The sequence below is a fragment of the Orbicella faveolata genome, unplaced genomic scaffold, assembly GCF_042242905.1.
Source record: "Orbicella faveolata isolate gen_17 unplaced genomic scaffold, um_ofav_v1 contig_1, whole genome shotgun sequence".
Taxonomy (NCBI): domain Eukaryota; kingdom Metazoa; phylum Cnidaria; class Anthozoa; order Scleractinia; family Merulinidae; genus Orbicella; species Orbicella faveolata.
The window spans coordinates 12,503,403-12,529,678 of record NW_028301536.1 but is presented as its reverse complement, the minus strand read 5'-3'; the positions used below and the strand labels follow the sequence as shown (position 1 = coordinate 12,529,678).

The window sequence follows — 26,276 nt, the reverse complement described above, 5'->3', positions numbered from 1 at the left end:
GGGTGGCCTCGGAGATTCTGAAAATGAATCTGACGCTAAGATAGTTTCTGTCCCTGACTCTGAATCTGGCCAATAATGAGCTCCACACATACAGCTCGAAATGCCCAGGCTTTCAAAGCAAGGGAATCCTGAAAGAGATCTTGTCGAGAATAATTTTGGCACAACGTCTGTGTCACATGGCGATCAAAGTTTTCCGCAGCTTTATTACAATGGCAATGTGTAAGTGCACAATTATTCGGCTCTTCTCCATGACTCGAACTTGAACACTATTCAAACTTTCTGACCAAGGTTCATTTGATAGACGTTCCTTGAATCCTACTTGATTGTAATTTCATTCAGCAAATTCGCTTGCTTCGCTTTCAAATTTTTCATTCAACTAATTTTACAAACGGCGCGCATGTCATGTGATTTCCAACTTGTTTTTGTTTTTGCCACATCGACTTCCGGTCGCTTTGTAAAATCAAAATCCAATAAAATTAAACTATAATTTCCAAGTATACAAACGCACCGAATTTAATAAAACAATTATTCCATTCGCGCTTGTTGGATATGAGATTGGTTATAGCCAACTCGGCTTCTACAGGCCTCGTTGGCTATTTACCATCTCATATCCAACGCGCGCTCATGGAATAATTTGTTAAATATCTAAGTAGCTTCGTGGCTGTTTTAATTGTTAATTTGATTTAATTGACTTCATTCAATTCCGTTACCGCCCCTTGCGTATCATGTTCGTCTCCCCACATGACCCACGTGCGCGATCCATTAATCTGTTGGAGAGATTTTCCAGCTCCCAGTTGGCTTGGTGGCTCGGTTGGTGGAGCGCTGCACCGGCATCGCGGGGGAAATTGGTTCGAATCCCGTTTAGGCTTTCAAAATTTCACAACTGCTCAAGTTGTGTGTGTAACTCCCATGATCAATCATGTCTTCATATATGTGATCTTTCATATATTCACTTGTGTTTTAATACTTAAGGTAAGCTAACGATAAAATTTTGAAAACTGACTTGGTTCTCTATCACGGCGGGCGCCTTTGACCTATTAACTGCTTCATTTCTGTAATTTTCCACATGACTTGTGTTAGTATTAGTTGAGACTCCACAAGAGTGTTTTGTTGGATATTATGGACTGATGCTCCTCTTGTTCCCGATAGCTTTCATCCTTGCTTTCATCGATCGAAGAAAGCACATGGAAAACAGCGCATCTCAATTCTTCCATTCCCGCATAACCACAACTCCTTGCGTTTTGCACGAAAAGTGGTGGATTTCTCCGATATAGTGTAATCTCGTTTGTTCGCTTCAGGCTCACTCACTGCGGCAGCATACAGCTCTGCGCTTAGTTACCTGGCCTATGACCGCAAGCGAGGCTGGAGGTGACCTTGCTTTGATACTAGACTACGAGTAGTCCCTCTTTCGCTTAGTCCGTCGTGCGTGACGCGAAAGAAAACCGCGACAAAAAAATGGCCGCGCCAAATCCTCGCCTCCACGATTTGACGCGGCCATTCTTTTTCTCCCGGTTTTCTTTCGCGTCACGCACGACGGACTAAGCGATAGAGGGACTACTCGTAGTCTACTTTGATACAGACCTCTCTACTTTTCTCATGTAAATACTAACTAGTTAGCATAAGACAAGAACAACTTGATTTACACAACAAAAACAGTGAGGTCTTTATCAAAACAAGGTCACCTCCAGCCTCGCTGCCATTCAAAGGCCAGGTCACTGAACAGACAACTGTAAACTGGTCTATTAACAAAAACGCAAAATCAGATGCAAATACGTTTAATAAGAATTAGAGAAAATTATGTGGTGGCCAAAGGAGCAGAAACTTGTGAATTGGCCATTACCACAGTGGAATTATTGAGGATTAGACAACCTGATTTCATACAGAAAGGGGAGGTCTTTGAAAAGGGTAATGTAGCAGATCTCGTAAGGTCTCACATGACTGGTTTGCCACTCTTTAAGAGGACAAACAACAGAAACAATGCACCTAGCCCCAAAACAATAACAGCTGTTAACAAACAAAAGAATTAAAAGCTTACGAGAGCTGTTACACCTCTGTTGCCTAGTTCCTGTACGGCTTTCTCCCGGGCCTTCACAGTCAATTGATTTCGGTGAGGTATCCGAGTCGGCCCACGTGACCCGAAAAGATTGACCGAGGCGAAACATCGAGGCCTGAGAACTAGGCAAAAAAGCATACTCGTAAGAGAAGCTTTGAAGGTCAGAGTTTTCCTATCTTGACCAATAGAAAACTATTTTATTAAAGAAAAAAAAAAGAAGATTAACCGATTTATTCAAAGTTTCAAATATTTTTTTCACCTATTTGCCTAAAAGCTGCAGAGCTTGGTCCTGTAAGCATCACAAGCAGGCACATCACGGAGGCAAAGCGGATAACAAGTCCTGACATTTTCAAGTCTCGATCACCGTTCCCGGCTGTAAACTTTCGGGTTTAAAATCATCAAGAAATGTGCTCATTTTATGGAGACATTTTCCTGGTAGAACAGAACCTGAACTAATATTTGAAAGATGCCGGCCGGAAGGATATTAATAGTTTGGTATTACGTATGCTGCAATATTTCGCTTCCTTCCTTCCGTGGATGTCATATTGTCTTGGTTTGGTTTGGTAAACACGACCCTACAAGCAAACCTATTGCTTTGAACTAAATCGTGTGTAAATAAAGGATTGTTGTTGTTGTTGATTTAATTTCCATAGAGATTTCTGTGGCTTCTACGAAGCCTTTTTTGCAAAAAATAGAAGAGAGCGGTTGCGAGGACTCTTTAACTCAGTTCTTGCATCAATTTGAAATATTTGATCGAGGGCTTTGTCCGCCTGACGGGCTTGACAATGTCTTGAGCGCTACGTTTAGCTTTTACAAACTCATGCTTTGTTCTGTTAAGTTATGAAAATTGTTCTTATGTCAGTTGACACGATCGCTGGTAATTTCTAATACTAGATGTCCCTTGATACAAGGATGTTGCGCAAAGTTACCGGACCTGAACTAATCAACCGAGTGGCCGAGTGGTTTCCCTCTTTTGCTTAGTCCGTCGTGCATTACGTGGAAGAAAATCGACGGGATAAGCGAAAGAGGGACTACTCGTATTCTAGGGTGCCGGACTTGAAATGCGTAGATCGCGGGTTTAAGTCCCGTTCTGGCCACTAGCTGGCGTTGTTCTCGGTAGTTTCGAGTTCAACTCCTCGTCTACGCTGGTAAATGATCAACTTATCTGTCTTCTGCCGGTTGGGATTTTTAATCATGTTGCTGTAAACTTCCGAAAATAACGACTCCCCGTAAGTAGCGATCCCCCGAAATTAACCGGTCAAAAAATTGTGGCCGCTGATAAATCCCGAAAGTAGCAACCCTCCGAAAGCAGCGAGCCCACTCCACCCCCACCCCCATCTCCAAAAATAGTGAAACTAAGGTTCGATAGTATATTTCTTTATTTTCTCGAAGGATGCCAGACGGAAAGATGTTAATATGTTACAATCTCTATGTTACTCGCAGAAGTAACGACCTGCACCCACCAAAGCCAAAATACAATATGGGAAAGAGAACTTTTAAGTATGGAGGAACTATCTGTTTTAACGCGTTACGCGCTTGTATTAAGAGTGCCCCCTCCTTGTGTAATGTTAAAAGTTTGATAATTAAGCATTTTTATTACAGAGCTGACAGTGTCTTGAGCATTTATGCTTAACTTTTTACACCTCATGCTTTGTTTTGTCAATCATGAAAATTATTCTCATGTCAGTTGACAAGATCGCTGGTAATTTTCTAAATTTCCCTTAACAGGATTAGGATGCTGCGCAAAGTTACCGGACCTGGGGTCCGTTTCACGAAAGCCCCGGAAACTTTTCGGACCCGTAAAACCATTTTTAGTTCATCTGTATCTAAAAACGGAGAAGTGTATACGCCTGAAACTTCTTGTATGAAGGGAACCTCTGTTCATATTAAGAATACCCGGATAAAACAGCTCTGTAATCATAAGGTTTGAGATTTTGCAATGGCTTTCCGGGTGCAAAATCTTTTCGGGACCGAGAAACGGGCCCCTGAACTATTCTCGAAGGAGGCCGGCCGTAAGGATGTTAAGTTATTACAATTACGCATGAGCAGAATATATCATCTGCAACAAAACGCATTTAGACGGTACTACCTACAAGCAAACCATTATTTGTGGGCATTTATTTCCTGGCATGTGGTTGGCTGTCGGCCAATGAAAAGGAAGAAAAAAATGTATCCAATGATAATGTAATTTATTATTTATTTTACCTAGCCGCAAAAGCACTCCACCGGCAGAAACGCATTCGTCCGTCCCTCTTACCAAGTGATCATCTTCTCTTATAGCCAGTGGTTGTTTGGCGCGAGGAAAAGTGACTCTGAGACACACGATATTTGATTGGCTAACATTCTTGGACTATGATTTTGACAAATTAAACGCTGGCTTCCTTTCCGGAAATATCCACTGGAAAGGAAGTATGAAGGGTTTAGGAATATATACCGCTCAACTACAGCACTAATACAGACCACCAAAAAGTTAAATATTACTCGAATATGAGGAGAATTTTCAGTGAAGCCTCCCATATTAAACGAACAGAGTAGATGTGTCAGTATACTGTCTTTAAAAACTTTTCTCTCGATTGATTTTATCTAAAAACTTGAATTCGGGTTTTTTTTAACAAATCTAACAACCGTATCTCTGGTGCGCATAGGCTCCTGTAACATTGTGTTATTTTATAGTTTCCTTTTGTTCGTTTTCTAAGGAATCTACGAGAGAATCAACTGCATCACATCTGATGACTGGAATGAAGGCCATCCGTTCAGAGATCGCCGTAACATCGCTCTGTTTATTTCCTACGCTAATGACACGGGTTGTGGGTTCAAAGTTGGCAGGATCACATTTAACACTTCTTTAGCCTGGTTTTCCTTTTTCTTCGGATTAACAGCTTTGCTATTTCATTTTTTCTAACCTCCGTCTTACAGGAAAAGCACTCACACAGTTTATGTTACCTCCGCTAGTTATGTTTGACAACACGTAAGTGACGCCCTGATCTGAATCGAAGACTGTTTTAATTTTTTTTTCAACAAAGTTTTATTTTGTTTGCCAGAAAATTCTAAAAATCCGCGAGAAGTTATTGGCAGTTTTTATTGTATGTATATTGTGTTTGTAAATAAAATAAAATTTAAAAAAATGACTGAGCTAAAATTATCCGCACATCAGTAAGTTAGTTAATAATCTGCTAGCAGCTTGTTAAAAAGTAGTTAATAGACTGTTACAGTATTGCTTATTTCCCTTGTTATAAGTAAGAGTTAGTGGAAAGTCTGGAGAGCACGAGAGAAGCGTAAGAGTTGCTCGGGACGCAGCCAAGAACAACTCTAGCATTTACGATAGCTTCTCTCATGCTCTTCAACCTTTCAAGTTGATTAATTGGTTTAAACATGAAATGAACTGATGACCAAAGACATTCCAGTACCTTTTGGCTAGGATAGTAAGCTGGTAAAAAGTGCGAAAGGAACGGTTTGTAAGAAAGAACTAACACGTCCATAAAACAATCATACGGGTACCTTTTATGGATTGCTTTCAAAATTTCCGACGATCGTTTTATGGTAAGTCGCCCCGGGATACAACGTATTGTAACGCACGCGGGCGACAACAACTTCCAGTCAAGGAGTCCAACAGCCAACGGTTTAATTACTCGACTCTCAACGTTTAGCTTACTAGTACATGGCAAGTCTACTAACACACACAGGCCACTCCATAACGTGAGTCCCTTATATACGCTGTATTACGAGTACATTGCGCATCCCGTACTCGCCATACAACCGTCTCTTAGTCTTAGAACTCTTGCGAGTATACATTCAAATACAACCGTTATACATCTTAGCACACGCATCATAGCTCGTGCAATCACTATATCAGTTTCATTACAGTATGTTACGTTCTCTCAGTGCTCAATATATATGTAGCAGATTTCTACTCCGTGAATATTCCAGTGAGGTTTTTAGCAATTTTAGGTCTTGAGTTCTTTTATTGTCAAGTGGAGGCGGCGGTGGTCTCGAATTCAACTCCTCCACGTCTTGTAAATAGCCGGCAACTGGTCTGCCTCCCACTAGTTTTAACACGTTTCTGTTTATTCACAATATACTTGTTTTGCTTATCTAAATTAAAAGGGCCACAATGTAAACTACTGAGTAACCAGTAATTGTGTTTACCCTATAAAGTTACCAGTTTATTTATCTATTTTTATAATTCTTATTTCACGGTCCAATTATCACCTAACGTGACCTGACTATTGAGCGTTTTCAGCATTGAGTGTCGAAAGTTATCAAGCAATTACTTTGGTTTTGGTTTTGGTTTTGGTTTTACTGCGCTTTGAGATTGGCCGAGTAGTCTAATTGCTAAGTGACTGTTTTGGTTCTCAATTGAAAATTGCTCTAGTTATAAATAGGCTAAACGCCTGACACTCTGGAACTTCCAGTGTTGCGTGTTTAATAATAGTTTCGTCAAACATTTTCAGGGAATTTTTAAATTTACCCTCTGACCGGTTTCACAAGATAGTTTACGATAATGTTCACTAAAAAGGGGTAACGTCACGACTCTCTTTACGTTACAATTTCCTTTTCGGAAAGCCGTTAGAATGCATGCGTGATCTATCACGTGATTATAAGCCGTTTGAAAACGAAACCAGACGCAGGTTCCGGGAATATTAAGAATCACGATTTATACCTCCACCGAATGACTTAAATGCTGAAAGGATATGAACATCGACACCATTTTGTCCAAAATGGAAGAACAAAGGCTTGATGAACTGAGTGAAACTCAGAATGAAACAGAACCATTTCTTCGGCCCGAGTCATCAGCAACTTACTTACACTTCCGGCCTGGCAGAGAACCACAGCAGGCTAATAGATTCACTGCATTCGTCCTGTCTGTTTTTAAAGTTACCTTCTGCTCGCTTGGATTGTGGGGACATCAAACATGGAACTACATTCCTCGCGTTTTATTCAGCGCAATTTGTATTTTTCCAACCGTTTTTTGGATCTTCAACTTCAACAGAATTTCCCGTCAAGGTGTTACTACGCCTGATACATGTTTTACATTATCAGTTTCTCTTGCCGGTCTTCTCTCTTATATTGTTTTCACTGGTTGTTTTATCGCAGCTAGGCGTAAAGACTCGGCCTTGGTATCTCCATCTGAAACGATGATGCTAGATATTCAAAGAACGGACATCCTCTTGTTATTTCTCGCTTTTGTTTTCATTATTATTTCTTTTTTAAGCTCGTGGGTCCTTTCTCTCAAAGTAGAACCCACCAGTGTCCCTGGTGAAGCGGCTTTTACAGTACAGTACTTGGCTCATTGGGCATCAGTCACCACTTGTCATGTCTTCGCTGTCAGTTCCTTTACACTCAGTAAGTTACTTTATTTACATATCAAACTCATTGCCCACAAAATTGGTGACTCTTACATGAAGGTGGCACTATTGCGCTTGCTCGGTGTGACCAAAATTCAAGATGGCGGCTCGCCCAAAAGTAGAATCGCAACCACCAAAGAGTTTTGTTGACAAAGTTGAGCAACGAAAGCCTTGCGCTATAAAAAAAAAAAGCCAAAAAAGTACAATAACCTCTACGATATTGAAGTGACCGAGGTGGACAAGGACAAAAAATGCATGAAGATTCATGTCGACCATGGAAATGAATTTGATGAGTGGCGTGATTTCAAATCGACAGTGATCAGTTACCATTTGTCCGCCTCGAAAAAAGTAATGTTCCAGGCGAAGAAACGTTAGAAAGCAGAAAGTAAATGTTTGACGGCAATTTGTATAGCGCGATTAAGCGAAAACTGTGGTCTGGCAGGAAAGAAGTACCCGGACGACCTGAGTTCAGAATAGAGTTGCCAGTAGAACAGGATGTGAGTGAAGAATGATCATCGCAGTTAATTTTCCAATTTAAGCAATTGGAAAGAAGAAGCCTGAAAAAATCAGGGCTTCAACGGGATTCGAACCCGTGACCTCCGCGATACCGGTGCGATGCTCTACCAATTGAGCTATGAAGCAACACATTGGGAGCGAGGTCAATTAATTGAGTTCATATCTTCCCGTGAGGAGTGAAATGATGTGAAGTTTATATGAAATAATTCATATATGAACTGCGGCTGTAGATGAGAGTGAAGAATGATCATCGTAGTTAATTTTCCAATTTAAGCAATTGGAAAGAAGAAGCCTGAAAAAATCAGGGCTTCAACGGGATTCGAACCCGTGACCTCCGCGATACCGGTGCGATGCTCTACCAATTGAGCTATGAAGCAACACATTGGGAGCGAGGTCAATTAATTGAGTTCATATCTTCCCGTGAGGAGTGAAATGATGTGAAGTTTATATGAAATAATTCATATATGAACTGCGGCTGTAGATGAGAGTGAAGAATGATCATCGCATCGCACTCTCATCTACAGCCGCAGTTCATATATGAATTATTTCATATAAACTTCACATCAGAACAGGATGTGTTCGACACTGAACTTGGTCAGGCAACAGGAAGTTACATTGAGAGAGGAAATTTTAACGATAGAATGTTCGAAAAAAACTATAATAAATATTTATAAGTTTACTTACTTGTTGATCTCGTAAGTATACGAAGGGATATTCTGCTGGCTGAATTTCGCCTACTGTGGTCACCGCCGTGCAACACGCAAATACAACAAAGAAAACAAGATAGAAGATTTTCGAAGTTATTTTGCTATGCCGTAATTGATGCCAACCCCCACGAATTACATATCAAAATGCAGCAAATTTATTCCCGTGTTTAAATTTGGCGGTACATTTATTATTCCAAGTATGCGCTGTCGAACAAGCCCAGTTTTCCTCGGTGCAGTGGTTTCCCGGCCGGTGACGCTTTTATGAATTTACATCAAACCCACGTAAGAAAGTGTTAAAAATGCCATGCCTAAATCGCGACAAAATCTCTCCAGTTTATTATCGATAGTAGGTTACATATTTTTCAACTTATTTCTGGTGGTACATTTGAGAAAGAAATACTACTTCGGGAAAGAGAAGCAATATTCCACTCAAAGTAGCGTGTTTTTGGAGCAATTTTAAAATTACCGGATGTTAGGGTCACGCGATACTCTGTATGGCAAACGTCACAATGAATTTGATATGCATCACGAAGTCAGGCCATTTCATTCTTTCTCTAGCCTTCGCTCTTGAATAAAGCTTCGAGCAAATAATTACTGGTCATTGCTCTCCGATATCTATAGGGAGAAAGGCGTATGGAAAATAGGGAATCTGGAATCCAGAATCCGGAAACGAAACCGGAACGAGAACCGAAAATGGAACTGAAACCACAAATTGGAGATATTTTGAGGGTGTTACTGACAACTGCTCTTGTAAAACTTTTCATTTCCATATGTTTTATTCATTTTCTTAATGTTGCTTTTTTCGTCCGGGACAAACTTTTTCTTTGAGAATTTCCATTACGTGTGAATGATGCAACTTGGGACTGCTGCTGCCTTTCTCTCTAATGGAAATACATGAAACACTGAGCTACAAATTAAAAGCACGTAGAATTTTTCAATCTTGTCAGTTATATTCCGGTTCCGTTTTCGTTTTCGTTCCCGTTTCTGGATTTGGTGTTTTCATACGTCCTCAAGGCTCTACAGGGCTAGAGGGACAAGGATGGAGAAAGGCGGGAGGCCGATCGCGTTATATCCTACCCAGATCCCACTCATCGTATAGCGCAAAAACTGGCTGTGGATCATCTGGGTCCGTGTATGGTATACTTTAAAATTCAGTTACATTGAAAACGTATTGTTATCAAAAATAGTTTTACAACTTTCCCACCTAATTTTGTTGTGTGGTGTAGTAAGATTGTAAAGGTTTCCAAAATCTGCAAAATTGGTTTTGAACTGAGACAGCCTCAGTATTACAACAAAATATAAATAATTTATTAGGTCAGCAGCACAAACAGAAAAAAAAAATGAATAAAACTAGTCACAATGAAATACTACCATGTACCAAAAAGATATCTCTATCAATACTAGATTAAGTGTTAAATAACCTTGATATTGACTGTGTTCCTGGGTATTTTACTCAGTTGTTGCACCTTGTTTGAGGGTTTTGTGTTCACATGGCACCCTGCTGGAGTGGTCCATGCCACGTGCATGCGTGAGGGGCCAATCTCCTAGCCAAGGGAGTGGTCAGATGACTTCTGGCTGGTGGGACTGTCTTTGGATCAATGCGGGCATGTTTTTGTTAATATATACCTGCATGAATGTACGTTCACTGGTTGGTAGTAGCAGGCTCAAAGTATCAAAGAAAATGCATTTACAACTCAAACCTGGCCATACCTACGTAGCGTCAACATCGGCATGATGCCAAACGATAAATGATGTCTGTATTACTGTAAAAATTTATTCCAGGTACTATTGCACAAGACGCCTTCAGGTTAATCCGGGATGTTGAGAATGGAACCCTTGATGACGTGATAAGAATTCATGAACACCTGTGTACAGTTGTTTTCAATACAGTATCAGCTTACAGCGTTTGGTTTGTGCTACACTGGTTTACTTATGGAGCAGGCGTCGTTGTTACCGTCATACTTTTGTCAGAAGAAGTTACCTTGAGTGTCAAGCATCAAACTCCATCGATGTATCTGGTCTTCCTCGCTTTAGTCTTGGTTGGTCTTCGATTTCTATACCTGTTTGTATTCCCCTGTTTCTGTGCGGCCAGGATCACAAGTAGCTGTGTTGGTAAGAGATGTTATGTAGACAACAATTAACAATGAGAAAGTAATAATTTATATTATCATTCGTTACATTTTGTCTTCCTTTTCACTGGCCGAGAGGCCACCGCGTGACCTGCAATGACTGCCTACAAAAAATGGTCTGCTCATGCACAGTTACGTCTAAATGTGTTTTGCCGTAAATAATATTCTGCTCATGGGTAATTGTAACCGCACTCTTGTGCGAAAAATGGCAGGTCGCCTCCCTGAGCTGACGAGAGTGATGTAAATATCAAAACAAACATGGTGATCGAATGATAAAACAATTATTGGACTCGATTTATCATTATCGCAAAATATCGTGATTTGTCAATGTATTTGCAGATCAGTTATCTGCCTTAGCCTTTCGGCTTTGGCAAATAATTGATCTGCTCGCCCTTGACAAATAACGATATTTTACTCAAGCTCATCCAATAATTTTTAATTATTTACGACCAGTAAGTGGTGTTTATGTTTTCATCCAAAGTATTTCTCCGTTAGTTTTTCGCACCAAGCTGCGCTGGCTAAACTTGGAAGATTGAAGTCATTCATCTGAAAATTTATTTATTACTATTAAAGAATTGGTTCATGCCTAGCGTGCGTATATCGAATTATGGACGCACGCCGAAAGGCGGTTTGGAGAGCACGAAAGAAGCGAAAGAGTTGCTCGAGGCGATAGCCGAGAGCAACTCTAGCCTCTTGAGTGCTCTACGAACTTTCCACGTGCATCCATAACTCGATATGGGCACAGCTAAAAGCATGAACCAATTCTTTTATAACATGGCGACAACAACAACAACAACAACAACTTTTATAACATGGCGCTAAAACATGTTTCATTTGTGATTGCCTACAAAGTTCTCACAATGTATGGTGAAGGAAAACAAAGGTCATTAGGATCGTAAATATACTAATACTTTTTTATAACCTGCCTAATTCCTGTTGAGCCATCATGAACGAAATCTCTATATACGCACGGCCGTGCGTATATAATATGAAGTGTGCAGTTTCAGTTTAGCTGCAAAATTTCCGTCGAGTTTAGTGCAAGTTCCTTTTGTTTCGGCAATGTGAAGATTATTCTGCACAATCCAAACCCTACTTCGAGCCTTTGACCTTTACCTGTTTACTTAAGCTTGAGTATTTTGACTTTGTTTGTCTACATTTTCATTTCAATTAATTCCAAGAAGCGAATTTTTCATTGACAATTTTAAAAACCAGGTTAAGCGTTTTCGTTCAACTGTTACTCAACTGATTCTAATGACCTTTGTTTTCCTTCACCGTGTATCGCGAGAACCCCCAAGTTTTTGTCGCCATGTTATAGAAGAATTGGTTCGTGCTTTTAGCTGTGCGTATATCGAGTTATGGATACACTTGGGAGGTTTGGAGAGCACTCAAGAAGCTATAGTTACTCTCGGCTATCGCCTCGAGCAACTCTTTCGCTTCTCTCTTGCTTTCCAAAATTCCCAATATATGCACGCTAAGCACGAACCAATAGACCAATTTCGATATATTAAAATTCAGCCTAACACAATAGACCTCAGCACGAGGCTCTGGGGAATAAACACCACAAACTCTGTAGTTATTCCCCAGAGCCTCGTACTGGGGTCTATTGTTTTAGGCTGAATTTTAATGTATCGAAATTGGTCTATTCTTTACTACATCCTAAGCCTCACATTCATGTGCAAAATCCTTTGTCTGGAAAGATAAGTACGACGCTAAGAATAAAGTATTGTTATTTAAATTTGGGCAGCATTTATGCAAGCGGTCTATTGCAAACAGTAGGCTGACATAAACCGCTTCGAAGATCCTTAAAATTCTAATGCCCGTGTCTTTATATATTCTTATCTCTGGCCGTCTCAAATTACTTTACATGAACGACTGTGGATGAGCCGGTACCTGGTATATTTGGCTTCTTCAATACTATTGCCTTTTCCCTTCTTTTTCAAAGGAATCTACGAGAGAATCAACTGCACCACATCTGATGACTGGAATGAAGGCCATCCGTTCAGAGATCGCCGTAACATCGCTCTGTTTATTTCTTACGCTAAGGACAGGCGTTGTGGGTTTAAAGTTTGTAGAATCACGTTTGACACTGCTCTGACCTGGGTTTCCTTTCTTCTTGGACTGACTGCTTTGCTGTTTCACTTTTTGCAATTAAAAAACTAACACGATCGAGAAAAAGACAGCTAGGGTTGTCAGGAAACTTTAAGTTGCAAATTGAAAAATCTGTAAACGAAACATCATTTCCAGTTAATTAAAAAAGCCGCCAGTTTGAATTTAAAAGATGCTAAGGACCAAGAAGGCCCTGCGAGATTTTGTTAGTAGCAGGAAATCCATCAAGGGTTTCTATGCCTGATAGAAACCTCGAGATCATAATCTAATTGTTAATTAGAAAACAGCCCTAAGAAAATACACGCGCTGATTGGTTAAAAATCGTATTTCTATTTAACAATTAGATTATGAGCTCGAGATTTCTATGAAGTGATAGTTGATGAGGACGAAGGTATTTTCAATAATTTCAACTTTTTTAAAAGTCAAGAAACCGTAAATGTCCTTCGTTTAGACTTCTCGGGAATTTAATTATCCATTTGCATCAAATTTCCCTCCAAAACTTCGGAAAAACGAAAAAAAACGTCGACATTTCCTAGGCGACCCCCAGCCACTCCACACTAATGGCTGAGTGTTCAATGGCTCAGCCAATCAGATTACAGCATTTGCATTAGTATACTAGTAGAATTCTACTAAAACTCGATGGAAACACGGTACATGTTTTCTATTTCTTAAATAGAGCCATGATTTTTAACCAATCGGCGCGCGTATTTTCTTATAGGACTGTTTTCTAAAATTACATAATTGGTTAGTTGCATGAGCGCACATAACCGCCTTTTGTACTTTGCCAGGTTTTGAGCAGGGGAAAAAATGTGAAAAGACAAAAAAGACAATTCTGAGCGGACATCTTGAGAGCATTGCTGTACAGTTTCTCCTCCGCAGAGGTTCGAAACGTTCGTTATTAATAGAAATTAAAGCGGCTGCGCGAGATGAATGTATGCGCAAAAACACGCCTCCGCTCATTGCATTCAGCGGAATCTCCTCAACCGAAAAAAACCCTTTGGGCCTCTGCGAAGGAGAGAGGGCCCTTGCCTGGTTTCTAAAGATTAAACCGTTCCAGTCTAGCTATGTGCCCTAAAAGCTGGTTTCTATATGATCGCTGCGTGGATCGCCAAGATCACTGAAAAGAGTTCAGCACTCGCTGCGATCAAAGAAAATAATTTTTCAGCGGGTCGTAACGATCGCTGGTGTAGACTTCAGTTACGTGGCGATCTATTGAAATAACTCTTCGGAGATTAAAGTGATAGCTGCAGTGATAAATATACCAGAAAGCACTGCGTCATCGTTTGATCCAGGTCCTCTTGGGCATTTTCATGTTCTGGTTATAGCAATCGTGGCGATCATATGGAAAACTGGTGATCGAGCAGGTGTAGTAATGATCACTCAACTTGTTCTGTAGCGATTGAAGCGATTATATATGGAAACCAGTCTTTAGTCAGTGAATTTGTATAAATTTATATTGTGTTATAATTAATTGAATTTGTGTTGAATCTGATTGGTTCCTTCTTTACAAATACAAGTGACTCCACCCCACTCCACCCCCAGCCCCTCCACCTTAGTCTCGATTTGCCAGACTGGACGCGACAGAGCGGCGAAAATCGAGCCCCCTCCCCCCCCCGCCCCCCCCCCCCCCATCCTCTCCCCTTTCCCATATTTACGACTGCCACACAAGCTAAAAATGTTATTAAGAAGGTTTTCCGCGTTAACAAGTACTTTGCTATATGGCAAAGCAGTCTTAATTGAGGAAAATCCAATCGTTTCCATTGGTTCTTTCTTGGTCGGGATTTTGCCACACGGAAACGGTCATAAGCCGTGTAGTTATTGGTTTGAAAACCGGCAAATTTAAAGCAAGCATGGTCCGAGTTCCACGTAATAAACTGTTCACTAACGTTGGTTTCTCGACCCTTACTGGGGAATATTGGCTCCTCGACTGCAATCATTAGGTATCGCCGCTCGCTTAGTATAAGAGGTTATTATTTAGGCAGACGTAACGTGGAAGATCTGGTTATAGTAAATAGATCTTATTTGATATTTGACTGCGTGACTGAATAATTTTCCTGTTCTTTCACTGCGCACGCACACGAGATTATAGAAAGTGAAAATGAAAATAACTTGTGTCAGAAATAAATGCAAAGGAAGTTGATTTCCAATTATTTACGTGTATGTTTCCGTTAAATGGCCGTTAAGAGGTTAAAAGAATACGTTAAATTTTTGGTCCTAACATGAAAATGCGGAGATGGCTAGACAAGATGAGGTCATGGAAGGTAATAATGGGCTAGCAAATGATGAAGAACAACATCTCATTCCTCCGCCACCAACTTATGTGTACTTCCGGCTTGGCCGAGAGCAACACGATGTCGATAAATGCAATGGATTTGTGTTAAATATCTTCAAAGTTTCCTTCTTTTCGCTTGGATTATGGAGTCATCAGGCGTGGAACTTCATTCCTCGCGTGCTAGTCACCGCTATTTGCGTTTGTCAAGCCTTTTACCATTTCTATGTTGTGTTAGGATGTCCCGGGTTTGATTGCAGCTTCTTACAAAACTCCACGGATTCTAAAAAGCCTTCTCACCATAAAGACGACCGTCAGATTGCCAATGCTATGTACACTATAGTTTCTCTCGCAGCTGTGGTTTCGTATGTCCTTTTCATAGGTTGTTTCATTGTAGCCCGACGCAAGGATTCGGCTTTAGTAGCACCCTCCGAATCACTGAAGGAAGACCTTGAGACACCGAATGTCTGGTGCTTGTATTTTGCATTTGTTATTATAACAGTGCTCCATTTAACATCAGTGGCTATGTTTTACGCCATCATATGGAGTCAGCCACGAAATTTGTCCTTCGACATTCTTGCTACAGTAGTGGGTATGCAGATTTTGGCGCAGTGGACCGCAATAACTACTTGTCACGTGTTTGCCGTCAGTTCCTTTACACTTGGTGAGTTGTGTTCTTACAGAGCAGTTTTTAATTGTAGAGTGTAAGGGTGCTTACCATCAAGCCAAAAAATCCGGAAATTTCGGTTGAAAGTCAAATGGAACGGTAATTTTCCGGGAAATCCGCCGGGAAACCGTTAGGCTACCTACAGAAATAGTCCTCTTTTTCCGTTCGGAACGGAACGGTGGAAATTTTCGGAAATTTCGTTTCCATTTGCTACATTTTCGAGTTTCTAGTCTCTTATCAGCCAAAAACAAAAACGGGAAATCGAACTGCAATTGGAAAGCGCCGTGTTATTAGGTTGGTTTGTCTGTTTTGCTGATTTTGGAAAAAACCCTTCTATTATTCCAAAGGTCATCCCACCCGGTTTATTCTGACAAATGGTAAGCGGTTGTTAGTAAAACGCGGGTAACGGCGTAACGGCGTAACAAGAAACCGCGTAACGGGATTCTTTTTCCCTGTTTGTTTGTTTTTTTGTTGTTGTTGTTTTCTACTGTTGTTGTTGTTGCTGATTTTTTTTTTTGTCTGTTTGCCTTTTTTTCTTTCTTTGTTTTTCCAAGTGAAAAAAAATATGTGAACATTATTATTCGTGTTTGGCGGGGTTTTTCCCGCCCTTTGGCCAAATTTATCGCATTTCTGGAGGCACTTTTTTCCGCGGGCGCACTTTCTCACGCTTCGAGGAGGTCGGTCATGGAGGAGAATGATGATGGTCAGTTTTCGACTTCACTTTCAGTCACCTTAGTTTCCTTTCTTGCTTCTCGATCTTTACAGTTACAATTTGTTTAGTGTAGTTGCAGGTTTCAGTAATTCTGAGTAATTTTTCGACCGGCGCGCTATTTTTATAACAACTTGCGTTTACGATTTTCTGCAGAAGTCATTTTCCTTGGGGAGAGAAGGCTTTCTGGTAAGTGAAAGTTTAATACTGGTACATTACATTTTCTATTAAAAATGTAGCTCACCTTTAACGCCTATTAATAGTGGTCGCTATCGAAAGAGCCATCGTTTTGAATGTAGCGATGGCGATGAAAAAGTATTTTTTTTTTTAATGTAGATACTTGCATGCTAAATCCTACAGTGCGTCGGATTTTTTGGCTTTATCGGATCTTTTTGTTTCTGTAAACAAGCGATAACGGTTAAACCCAGCGGGTAGCAAGTTTATTTTGTCGATACTCTGTGTTTGACCGCAGGTAACGAAAGACCGGACAACGTGACAAAAGCGCCAAGATATTTGGGGGTTTAGCGTTGTGTGACATGAGACATCCGAAGAAACCAGAAGGGGACTAAGATAAAATCCAACAAATAATAATTGACTAGGCCAAATTTGGCTCCTCCATTCCCTGTGGTTAAAAGAAGATTTCACACGTGTAAATACTTGATGTATATTTTGTCTTCTTTTTCTTTCATAACAAGAACAGCGCGGGTGATGTTTTAATTTACCTTTTTTGTATTTTTTTAGAGTTTTTTCGGTTTTAAAATAATTAACCACAGCATCGGAAAAAAACAAAACAAAACTAAACAAAACGAAAGAAATAAACAAAAAAAAAAAGGAAAAAATCCCGTGACGCGGTTTCTCGTTACGCCGTTATCCGTTACGCCGTTACGCGTTTTACTAATGGTAAGAAACCAGATAAGCGATCAGAACGGTCCGTTAGATAAAATGATAACGACTCAGTGAACGAAAGAGAGCCTGGGCAGAGACGTTATGGCACCAGAAGGCAGAGGTGCATGAACACATGGGCTCTTACCCGCACCAAAGGTGGGAAACAAGTTTTACAGAGTCAATAAACATTCCTTGCTCCGCGAGGGAGTGAGCAACGCTTCTTTCGGTGCGGAGTATCGCATGACGTTTTTTTTTTCTTGTCGTAAATTAAAACGTACCTTCTGGTGTGTTCTGCAGACATGATAATAAGAGAACCTACCCATGCATGTAATCATCGGAATGATGTAATAGCTATTTTTAGCTCCCTCTGACTGAACTATGGTCACGTGGTTGTAGGAGTGTCACTCTGCTTATTTTTAATTCGTGAACGTCAAATTAAGATATCAACTCAAAAAAAGGACTAATGATCGAAAATAACTCATCAGCTATTGTAATTTAAGGCAACGGCCGCAAAATATCTGTTATTAGTCACTTCGTTGGGTGTTACTGATTTTCTGGTCTTTTCAATGTTTGCTTGTTCTTTTGAGGTTGTTCCAGTGAACTGCCACAACTTGTCTGTTCATTTGCTTTTGATATTATACATTCTTCGATTACCCTTGCAAAAGATGCTTTTAGTGTCATCCGCACTTTCACGGGCGGGTAGTAACAGATTCAATGTTTCAACGAAAATGCGTTTAGTCTCTGAGTAGCTAATTTAAAAAATTTACAACTCAAAACTGGTCACACTTACGAAGCTTAAACATCGGTGTGATGCCAAACGATAAACGACGTCTAATTAGATATTTATTCCAGGTACTATTGCACAAGACGCCTTCAGACGTATCCGGGACGATCAGAATAGAACCATGGATGACGTCATAAGAATTCACGAAAAGCTGTGTACAGTTGTTTTCAATACAGTGTCAGCTTACGGCGTGTGGTTCGTGGTGCACTGGTTTACCTACGGAGCAGCCGTTGTTTTATCTGTCATCTATATATCCAAAGAATTGCTTTCGAGGAACAAATATGGCACTGCAACGATAAACCTAGTGCATCTCGGCTTGTTCTTCCTACGCCAACTCTATCTGTTTCTTCTTCCTTGTATGTTCGCCGCTAGAATTACCAGCAGTTGCACAGGTAAGAAAATACTGTAAGACCGCTGAGTAAAAGCACTACAGACGCAACTATTAACAAATATATACAAGAAAAAAACCAATGGTGTATGATAAAACAATGCAGAGTGGTAAAGAGTTCATGCTCTCATGAGGGTATGGATGAAGGGATTTCACACCATTTCTCAGCTATCAGTAGATTTTCAAGATCTCAGTTATAAAATTCGTGGTTTCTCAGCATCAGTTAAAGCCACTTAGACTATCTTCGGTATTTACAAAATTATAAATACTTCCGAATGAATGAGACTAAATCTCTGCAGATGCGTTCGTGATCACATTTATTTTATTTAGTGATCTCGACTCATTTGAGATTGGACCTGAAAAAAAGCGTCAGTTCGTAGCAACCAGCAGACAGTGTTGAGAGTAAAGAAATAATCGTGGTATTGCTTTGAGTTATCGCGAAATTCTCATATCTAGCATGAACGAAAGAATATATAACAGGGAGCAATGATAAAAATTGTCATGAGGCAATGAGGTAACAAAAGAAAAATTGGAAAGGTGAAAAAGGTGGGTGATGGGGAATTTCCATCTTTTCTACCCTCTTGGGGTTTTCTCAGGTTTGGCTGTCCTGCGCGGTTACTTGAAACAGTCTCAGTTTCTGTGAACTTGACATCAACAGTATTTTCAGTGCCTCCATGGACCGACGCTTAAATAAATCCGGTCAAAATCTAGACAAATCATCATATTTTGCTTCACCTCGTCCCAGGAGATAACTCTATTACACCACCAGAAAGGTAGTTCAAAAGGTCAATAACTAAGACAAACCTATCAGATTGCTCTATTGCCGGTCGAATATTCTTTAAGTATTTGACCGGCTACTGTCCCGAAGTATATTGCCCAGTAGTTTTATTACTTACTTTTATCAACCGGAAGCAAAAAAACAAACAAACAAACAAAAACAAAGTACAAAGTCACAACTGATTCAATTATTGACTGCTTTCTTCACGTTTGAAGGAATCTACGAGAGAATCAACTGCATCACATCTGATGGTTGGAATGAAGGCCATCCGTTCAGGGATCGCCGTAACATCGCTCTGTTTATTTCTTACGCTAAGGACAGGCGTTGTGGGTTTAAAGTTGGTAGAATAACATTTAACACCTCTCTGGCCTGGTTGTCGTTTTTCTTTGGACTTACTGGTCTGTTATATCACTTCTTCTAATTTTCGTCAAGTTTTCAGTTGACTGCCGACTGAACTTGTATATGAACAAAGGTATTGAGGTAAACCCATGATGTCAACTGGAAAGATCTCTGGCAGATACAGCCTGTCTTGTTTGGAAGTCTTTAGCTACATCAGAGTTCAGACCAAATAACGCCAACAGCAGCAAGAAATGTCTAGTCCATTGCACGTCTAAGTCCTAAATTGATGTGGGTAAAGCTCTTTGCTGTCTAAAGCAAGCACAACTGTATCGCCACGGTGCAAACGGCCTAATATTACGGGGCTAAATGACGTCCCGTTTTAGTACATCTCAGGGCCCTCTCATGTACGATAATGGACGACGCTGCAACAGCTGCAACAAATTTCACGAATGCAAAAAAGGCTACTAACATCATGTGTGTTTCTTCAACATAAGCATAGTGAAGTTTTACACTGCGAAAATGAAAATAGACAAGGAGTTTTGATAACTCGATCATCAAAATCGAAATTCCAAGTTGATTAAAGAAAGCGTCATCGTAACTTTGCTGATTGTTTCTGCTTTATTCACATATTTTCAGCTTAGCTTTTAATATGTTCTCAAACATTTATCAATCTTAAACATATTTAAAAACTATAGAGCTATTGTTTGAGTTCGATGTACGCTTTCACACGAAAGTGCGGCGGAAGTACAATTTGTCATGTTTACTGACTGCCGTACAAAACACGCATCGGCGGGCGCTCTCATTCATCGACAACAGAGAATTTACTGGATTTTTACACGAATAAAACTGAGCAGTATCTGCGGACGTAAAGTTATTAAGCCTTGATGAAACATCAAGCGTTCCTTACAATTCAGGCGAAACTCAAACTAGCAATTATTTTGTTTTACTTTTCGGTCGCGATAGACTGACAAATTCCTCGCAAGCGTGTGGCAAGAGGAGCTAGCAAACTATGAAGTCCTGAAGCTCTGCTATATCTAAATATATCCAGCTAGTTTTTTGCTGTGTAATGGAAAAGCTGTTAATCTTCAACATATGTGAAATTTAAAGTGAAGTAATGTACAGCTCATGTAAAAGAAGCATCACTCGGAACACAACTTGGTCAGCGATATATGTAAGCTTACAGCGGAACATACCTAAATTCGACACTGTCTTACTTCACTCAAACTGGAGCAGTTTACGACGAAAATACTTAAGCAAAATTCCAACAGACGTAAACGCGTTGAGTTCTGGGGCAAAAACATGAAACATTTCGGGAATTTCGGACGCCATTTCCCCCGCGCGACATCCGCAAAAATCCTCTCCGCAGCATGTACGCGCGTGTGCCGCAGGTGATGGCGCAATTTGTTCTAAAAATAGAATTATTGTCCCATATCATGGGGACAACCCCAATACTTGAAATGGCGCGTGCTTACGGTCTCCGTCCCCGATTATGGCTCCTGTCATGTCTTCATATATGTGATCTTTCACATATTCACTTGTATTTTAATACTTAAGGTAAGCTAACGATAAAATTTTGAAAACTGACTTGGTTCTCTATCACGGCGGGCGCCTTTGACCTATTAACTGCTTCATTTCTGTTATTTTCCACATGACTTTTGTTAGTATTAGTTGAGACTCCACAAGAGTGTTTTGTTGGATATTATGGACTGATTCTTCTCTTGTTCCCGATAGCTTTCATCCCTGCTTTCATCGATCGAGGAGAACACATGGAAAACAGCGCATCTCAATTCTTCCATTCCCGCATAACCACAACTCCTTGCGTTTTGCACGAAAAGTGGTGGATTTCTCCGATATAGTGTAATCTCGTTTGTTCGCTTCAGGCTCACTCACTGCGGCAGCATACAGCTCTGCGCTTAGTTACCTGGCCTATGACCGCAAGCGAGGCTGGAGGTGACCTTGCTTTGATACTAGACTACGAGTAGTCCCTCTTTCGCTTAGTCCGTCGTGCGTGACGCGAAAGAAAACCGCGACAAAAAAATGGCCGCGCCAAATCCTCCTCGCCTCCACGATTTCGCGCGGCCACTTTTTTGTCGCGGTTTTCTTTCGCGTCACGCACGACGGACTAAGCGACAGAGGGACTACTCGTAGTCTACTTTGATACAGACCTCTCTACTTTTCTCATGTAAATGCCAACTAGTTAGCATAAGACAAGAACAACTTGATTTACACAACAAAAACAGTGAGGTCTTCATCAAAACAAGGTCACCTCCAGCCTCGCTGCCATTCAAAGGCCAGGCCACTGAACAGACAACTGTAAACTGGTCTATTAACAAAAACACAAAATCAGATGCAAATACGTTTAATAAGAATTAGAGAAAATTATGTGGTGGCCAAAGGAGCAGAAACTTGCGAACTGGCCATTACCACAGTGGAATTATTGAGGATTAGACAACCTGATTTCATACAGAAAGGGGAGGTCTTTGAAAAGGGTAATGTAGCAGATCTCGTAAGGTCTCACATGATTGGTTTGCAACCCTTTAAGAGGACAATAGAACAAACAACAGAAACTATGCACCTAGCCCCAAAACAATAACAGCTGCTAACAAACAAAAGAATTACAAGCTTACGAGAGCTGTTACATCTCTATTGCCTAGTTCCTGTACGGCTTTCTCCTGGGCCTTCACAGTCAATTGATTTCGGTGAGATATCCGAGTCGGCCCACGTGACCCGAAAAGATTGACCGAGGCGAAACATCGAGGCCTGAGAACTAGGCAAAAAAGCATACTCGTAAGAGAAGCTTTGAAGGTCAGAGTTTTCCTATCTTGACCAATAGAAAACTATTTTATTAAAGAAAGAAAAAGAAGATTAACCGATTTATTGAAAGTTTCAAATATTTTTTCACCTATTTGCCTAAAAGGTGCAGAACTTGGTCCTGTAAGCATCACAAGCAGGCACATCACGGAGGCAAAGCGGACAACAAGTCCTGACATTTTCAAGTCTTGATCACCGTTCCCGGCTGTAAACTTTCGGGTTTAAAATCATCAAGAAATGTGCTCATTTTATAGAGACATTTTCCTGGTAGAACAGAACCTGAACTAATATTTGAAAGATGCCGGCCGGAAGGATATTAATAGTTTGGTATTACGTATGCTGCAATATTTCGCTTCCTTCCTTCCGTGGATGTCATATTGTCTTGGTTTGGTTCGGTAAACACGACCCTACAAGCTAACCTATTGCTTTGAACTAAATCGCGTGTAAATAAAGGATTGTTGTTGTTGTTGGTTTAATTTTCATAGAGATTTCTGTGACTTCTACAAAGGCTTCAAAAAAGGCTTTTTTGCACAAAATAGAAGAGAGCGGTTGCGAGGACTCTTTAACTCAGTTCTTGCATCAATTTGAAGTATTTGATCGAGGGCTTTGTCCACCTGACGCGCTTGACAATGTCTTGAGCGCTACGTTTAGCTTTTACAAACTCATGCTTTGTTCTGTTAAGTTATGAAAATTGTTCTCATGTCAGTTGACACGATCGCTGGTAATTTCTAATTCTAGAAGTCCCTTGGTACAAGGATGTTACGCAAAGTTACCGGACCTGAACTAATCAACCGAGTGCTCGAGTGGTTTCCCTCTTTGGCCTTATCCGTCGTGCATTAAACGGAAGAAAATCGACGGGATAAGCGAAAGAGGGACTACTCGTATTCTAGGGTGCCGGACTTGAAATGGGTAGGTCGCGGGTTTAAGTCCCGTTCTGGTCACTAGCTGGCGTTGTTCTCTATAGTTTCGAGTTCAACTCCTCGTCTACGCTGGTAAATGATCCACTTATCTGCCTTCTGCCAGTTGGGATTTTTAACCATGTTACCGTAAACTTCCGAAAATAACGACTCCCCGTAAGTAGCGATCCCCCGAAATTAACCGGTCAAAAAATTGTGGCCACTGATAAATCCCGAAAGTAGCAACCCTCCAAAAGCAGCGAGCCCACCCCACCCCCCGCCCCCATCTCCGAAAATAGTGAAACTAAGGTTCGATAGTATATTTCTTTATTTTCTCGAAGGATGCCAGACGGAAAGATGTTAATATGTTACAATCTCTATGTTACTCGCAGAAGTAACGACCTGCATCCACCAAAGCCAAAATACAATATGGAAAAGAGAACTTTTAAGTATGCAGGAACTATCTGTTTTAAAGCATTACGCGCTTGTATTAAGAGTGCCCCCTCCTTGAATAATGTTAAAAGTTTGATAATTAAGCATTTTTATCGGTAATTTTTATCCTTTGGAAATCTATAAACATGTTATCATATTTGTACTTTTTAGCCTTTTATTGAAGTGTTTTTTTTTTTTTAAGTTTTTATTATTTCTACTCTAATTTTAAATTTCTAAATTGTACTTAATATTTTAGATCTTATAGATTGTATATATCTTTATTCCCCAGGGCTCCTATGGATACCAGCCTTGTTGCTGAATGGGCTACCCTGGTTAAATAAAGTTACTTACTTACTTACAATCAGGAAAATTTAATAATATGCCGCGATATTTCGCTTCCTTCCTTCCATGGATGTCATATTATATTTCTGGCTACTCCGTAGATTACGAGTAGTCTCTCTTTCGCTTAGTCCGTCGTGCGTGACGCGAAAGAAAACTGCGAGAAAAAAATGGCCGCGCGAAATCCTGGGGACGAGGGGCGCGCGAAAGGAGGGACTAAGCGAAAGAGGGACTACTCGTAGTCTAGCTTCTACGAAGTTATTTTGCACATCGTGGAACAGAGCTGACAGTGTCTTGAGCGTTTATGCTTAGCTTTTTACACCTCATACCTTGTTCTGTTAGTCATGAAAATTATTCTCATGTCAGTTGACACGGTCGCTGGTAATTTTCTAATTCTCCCTTAACAGGATTAGGGATGCTGCGCAAAGTCACCGGACCCGGGATCCGTTTCACTAAAGCCCCGGAAACTTTTCGGGCCCGTAAAACCATTTTTAGTTCATCTGTATCTAAAAACGGAGAAGTGTATACGCCTGAAACTTCTTGTATGAAGAGAACCTCTGTTCAGATTAAGAATACGTGAATAAAACAGCTCTGTAATCATAAGGTTTGAGATTTTGCTACGGCTTTCCGGCCAGATGCAAAAACTTTTCAGACCTTCGAGAAACGGGCCCCTGAACTATTCTCGAAGGAGGCCGGCCGTAAGGATGTTAAGTTATTACAATTACGCATGAGCAGAATATTATCTGCAGCAAAACACATTTAGACGGTACTACCTATAAGCAGACCATTATTTGTGGGCATTAATTTGCAGGCATTGTGGTTGGCTCTCGGCCAATGAAAAGGAAGAAAAAAATGTATCCAATGATAATATAATTTATTATTTATTTTACCTAGCCCCCAAAGCACTCCACCGACAGAAACGCATTCGTCCGTCCCTCTTAGCAAGTGATCATCCTCTCTTGCTCATAGCCAGTGGTTGTTTGGCGCGAGGAAAAGTGACTCTGAGACACATGATATTTGATTGGTTAACATTCTTGGACTATGATTTTGACAAATTCAACGCTGGCTTCCTTTCCGAAAACATCCGCTGGCAAGGGAGTATGAAGGGTTTAGGACTATATACCACTCAACTACAGCACCAATACAGACCACCAAAATGTTTAATATTACTTGAATATGAGGAGAATTTTCAGTGAAGCCTCCCATATTAAACGAACAGAGTAGATGTGTCAGTATACTGTCTTTGAAAAGTTTTCCCTAGATTAATTTTGTCTAAAAGCTTGAATTCGGGTTTTTCTTTAAACAAATCTAACAACCGTATCTCTGGCACATAGGCTCCTGTAACATTGTGTTATTTTATAGTTTCCTTTTGTTCGTTTTTTAAGGAATCTACGAGAGAATCAACTGCACTTCATCTGATGACTAGAATGAAGGCCACCCGTTCAGGGATCGCCGTAACATCGATCTGTTCGTTTCCTACGCTAAGGACACGGGTTGTGGGTTCAAAGTTGGCAGGATCACGTTTAACACTTCTTTAGCCTGGCTTTCCTTTTTCTTCGCATTAACGGCTTTGCTATTTCATTTTTTCTAACCTCCGTCTTACAGGAAAACCACTCACACAGTTTACCTCCGTTAGCTATGTTTGACAACACGTAAGTGACGCCCTGGCTTTAACAAAACGATCTGATTCGAAGACTGTTTTAATTTTTTTTTTTCCATAAAGTTATTTTGTTTGCCAGAAAATTCTAAAAATCCACCGGAAGTTATGCGCAGTTTTTTGGTATGTATATTGTGTTCAGTTGTAAATAAAAAAATAAAAAAATAAAAAAAATGACGGAGCTAAAATTATCCGCACATCAATAAGTTAGTTAATAATCTGCTAGCAGCTTGTTAAAAATGTAATTAATTGACTGTTACAGGATTGCTTATTTCCCTTGTTATAAGTAAGAGTTAGTGGAAAGTTTGGAGAGCACGAGAGAAGCGTAAGAGTTGCTCGGGACGCAGCCAAGAGCAACTATAGCATTTACGATAGCTTCTCTCATGCTCTTCAATCTTTCAAGTTGATTAGTTGGTTTAAACATGAAATGAACTGATGACCAAAGACATTCCAATACCTTTTGGCT

General features: G+C 40.4%; 2 protein-coding genes across 4 annotated transcripts; both read left to right on the top strand.

Annotated features, from left to right (window-relative positions):
* Positions 1–6,542: 6,542 nt before the first annotated feature.
* Positions 6,543–14,332, top strand: LOC149118127 (uncharacterized). The gene is made up of 3 exons (XM_089289728.1): positions 6,543–7,396; positions 10,404–10,733; positions 12,693–14,332. The coding sequence occupies exons 1-3, from the start codon at positions 6,745–6,747 to the stop codon at positions 12,908–12,910; spliced, it is 1,200 nt and encodes a 399-aa protein (XP_089145854.1). The 5' UTR covers positions 6,543–6,744; the 3' UTR covers positions 12,911–14,332.
* A 266-nt stretch (positions 14,333–14,598) lies between these two features.
* LOC110055887 (uncharacterized) lies at positions 14,599–22,904 on the top strand. 3 transcript variants are annotated; one of them, XM_089289716.1, is made up of 4 exons: positions 14,599–15,789; positions 16,658–16,690; positions 18,239–18,562; positions 22,593–22,904. In XM_089289716.1, the coding sequence occupies exons 1-4, from the start codon at positions 15,090–15,092 to the stop codon at positions 22,676–22,678; spliced, it is 1,143 nt and encodes a 380-aa protein (XP_089145842.1). In that variant the 5' UTR covers positions 14,599–15,089; the 3' UTR covers positions 22,679–22,904. The 3 variants fall into 3 exon arrangements, with proteins under 3 accessions (XP_089145842.1, XP_089145838.1, XP_089145839.1); XM_089289712.1 differs by lacking the exon at positions 22,593–22,904 and adding an exon at positions 19,552–22,268 and having other exon boundaries at positions 14,601–15,789; XM_089289713.1 differs by lacking the exons at positions 16,658–16,690; positions 22,593–22,904 and adding an exon at positions 19,552–22,268 and having other exon boundaries at positions 14,602–15,789.
* Positions 22,905–26,276: the final 3,372 nt, after the last annotated feature.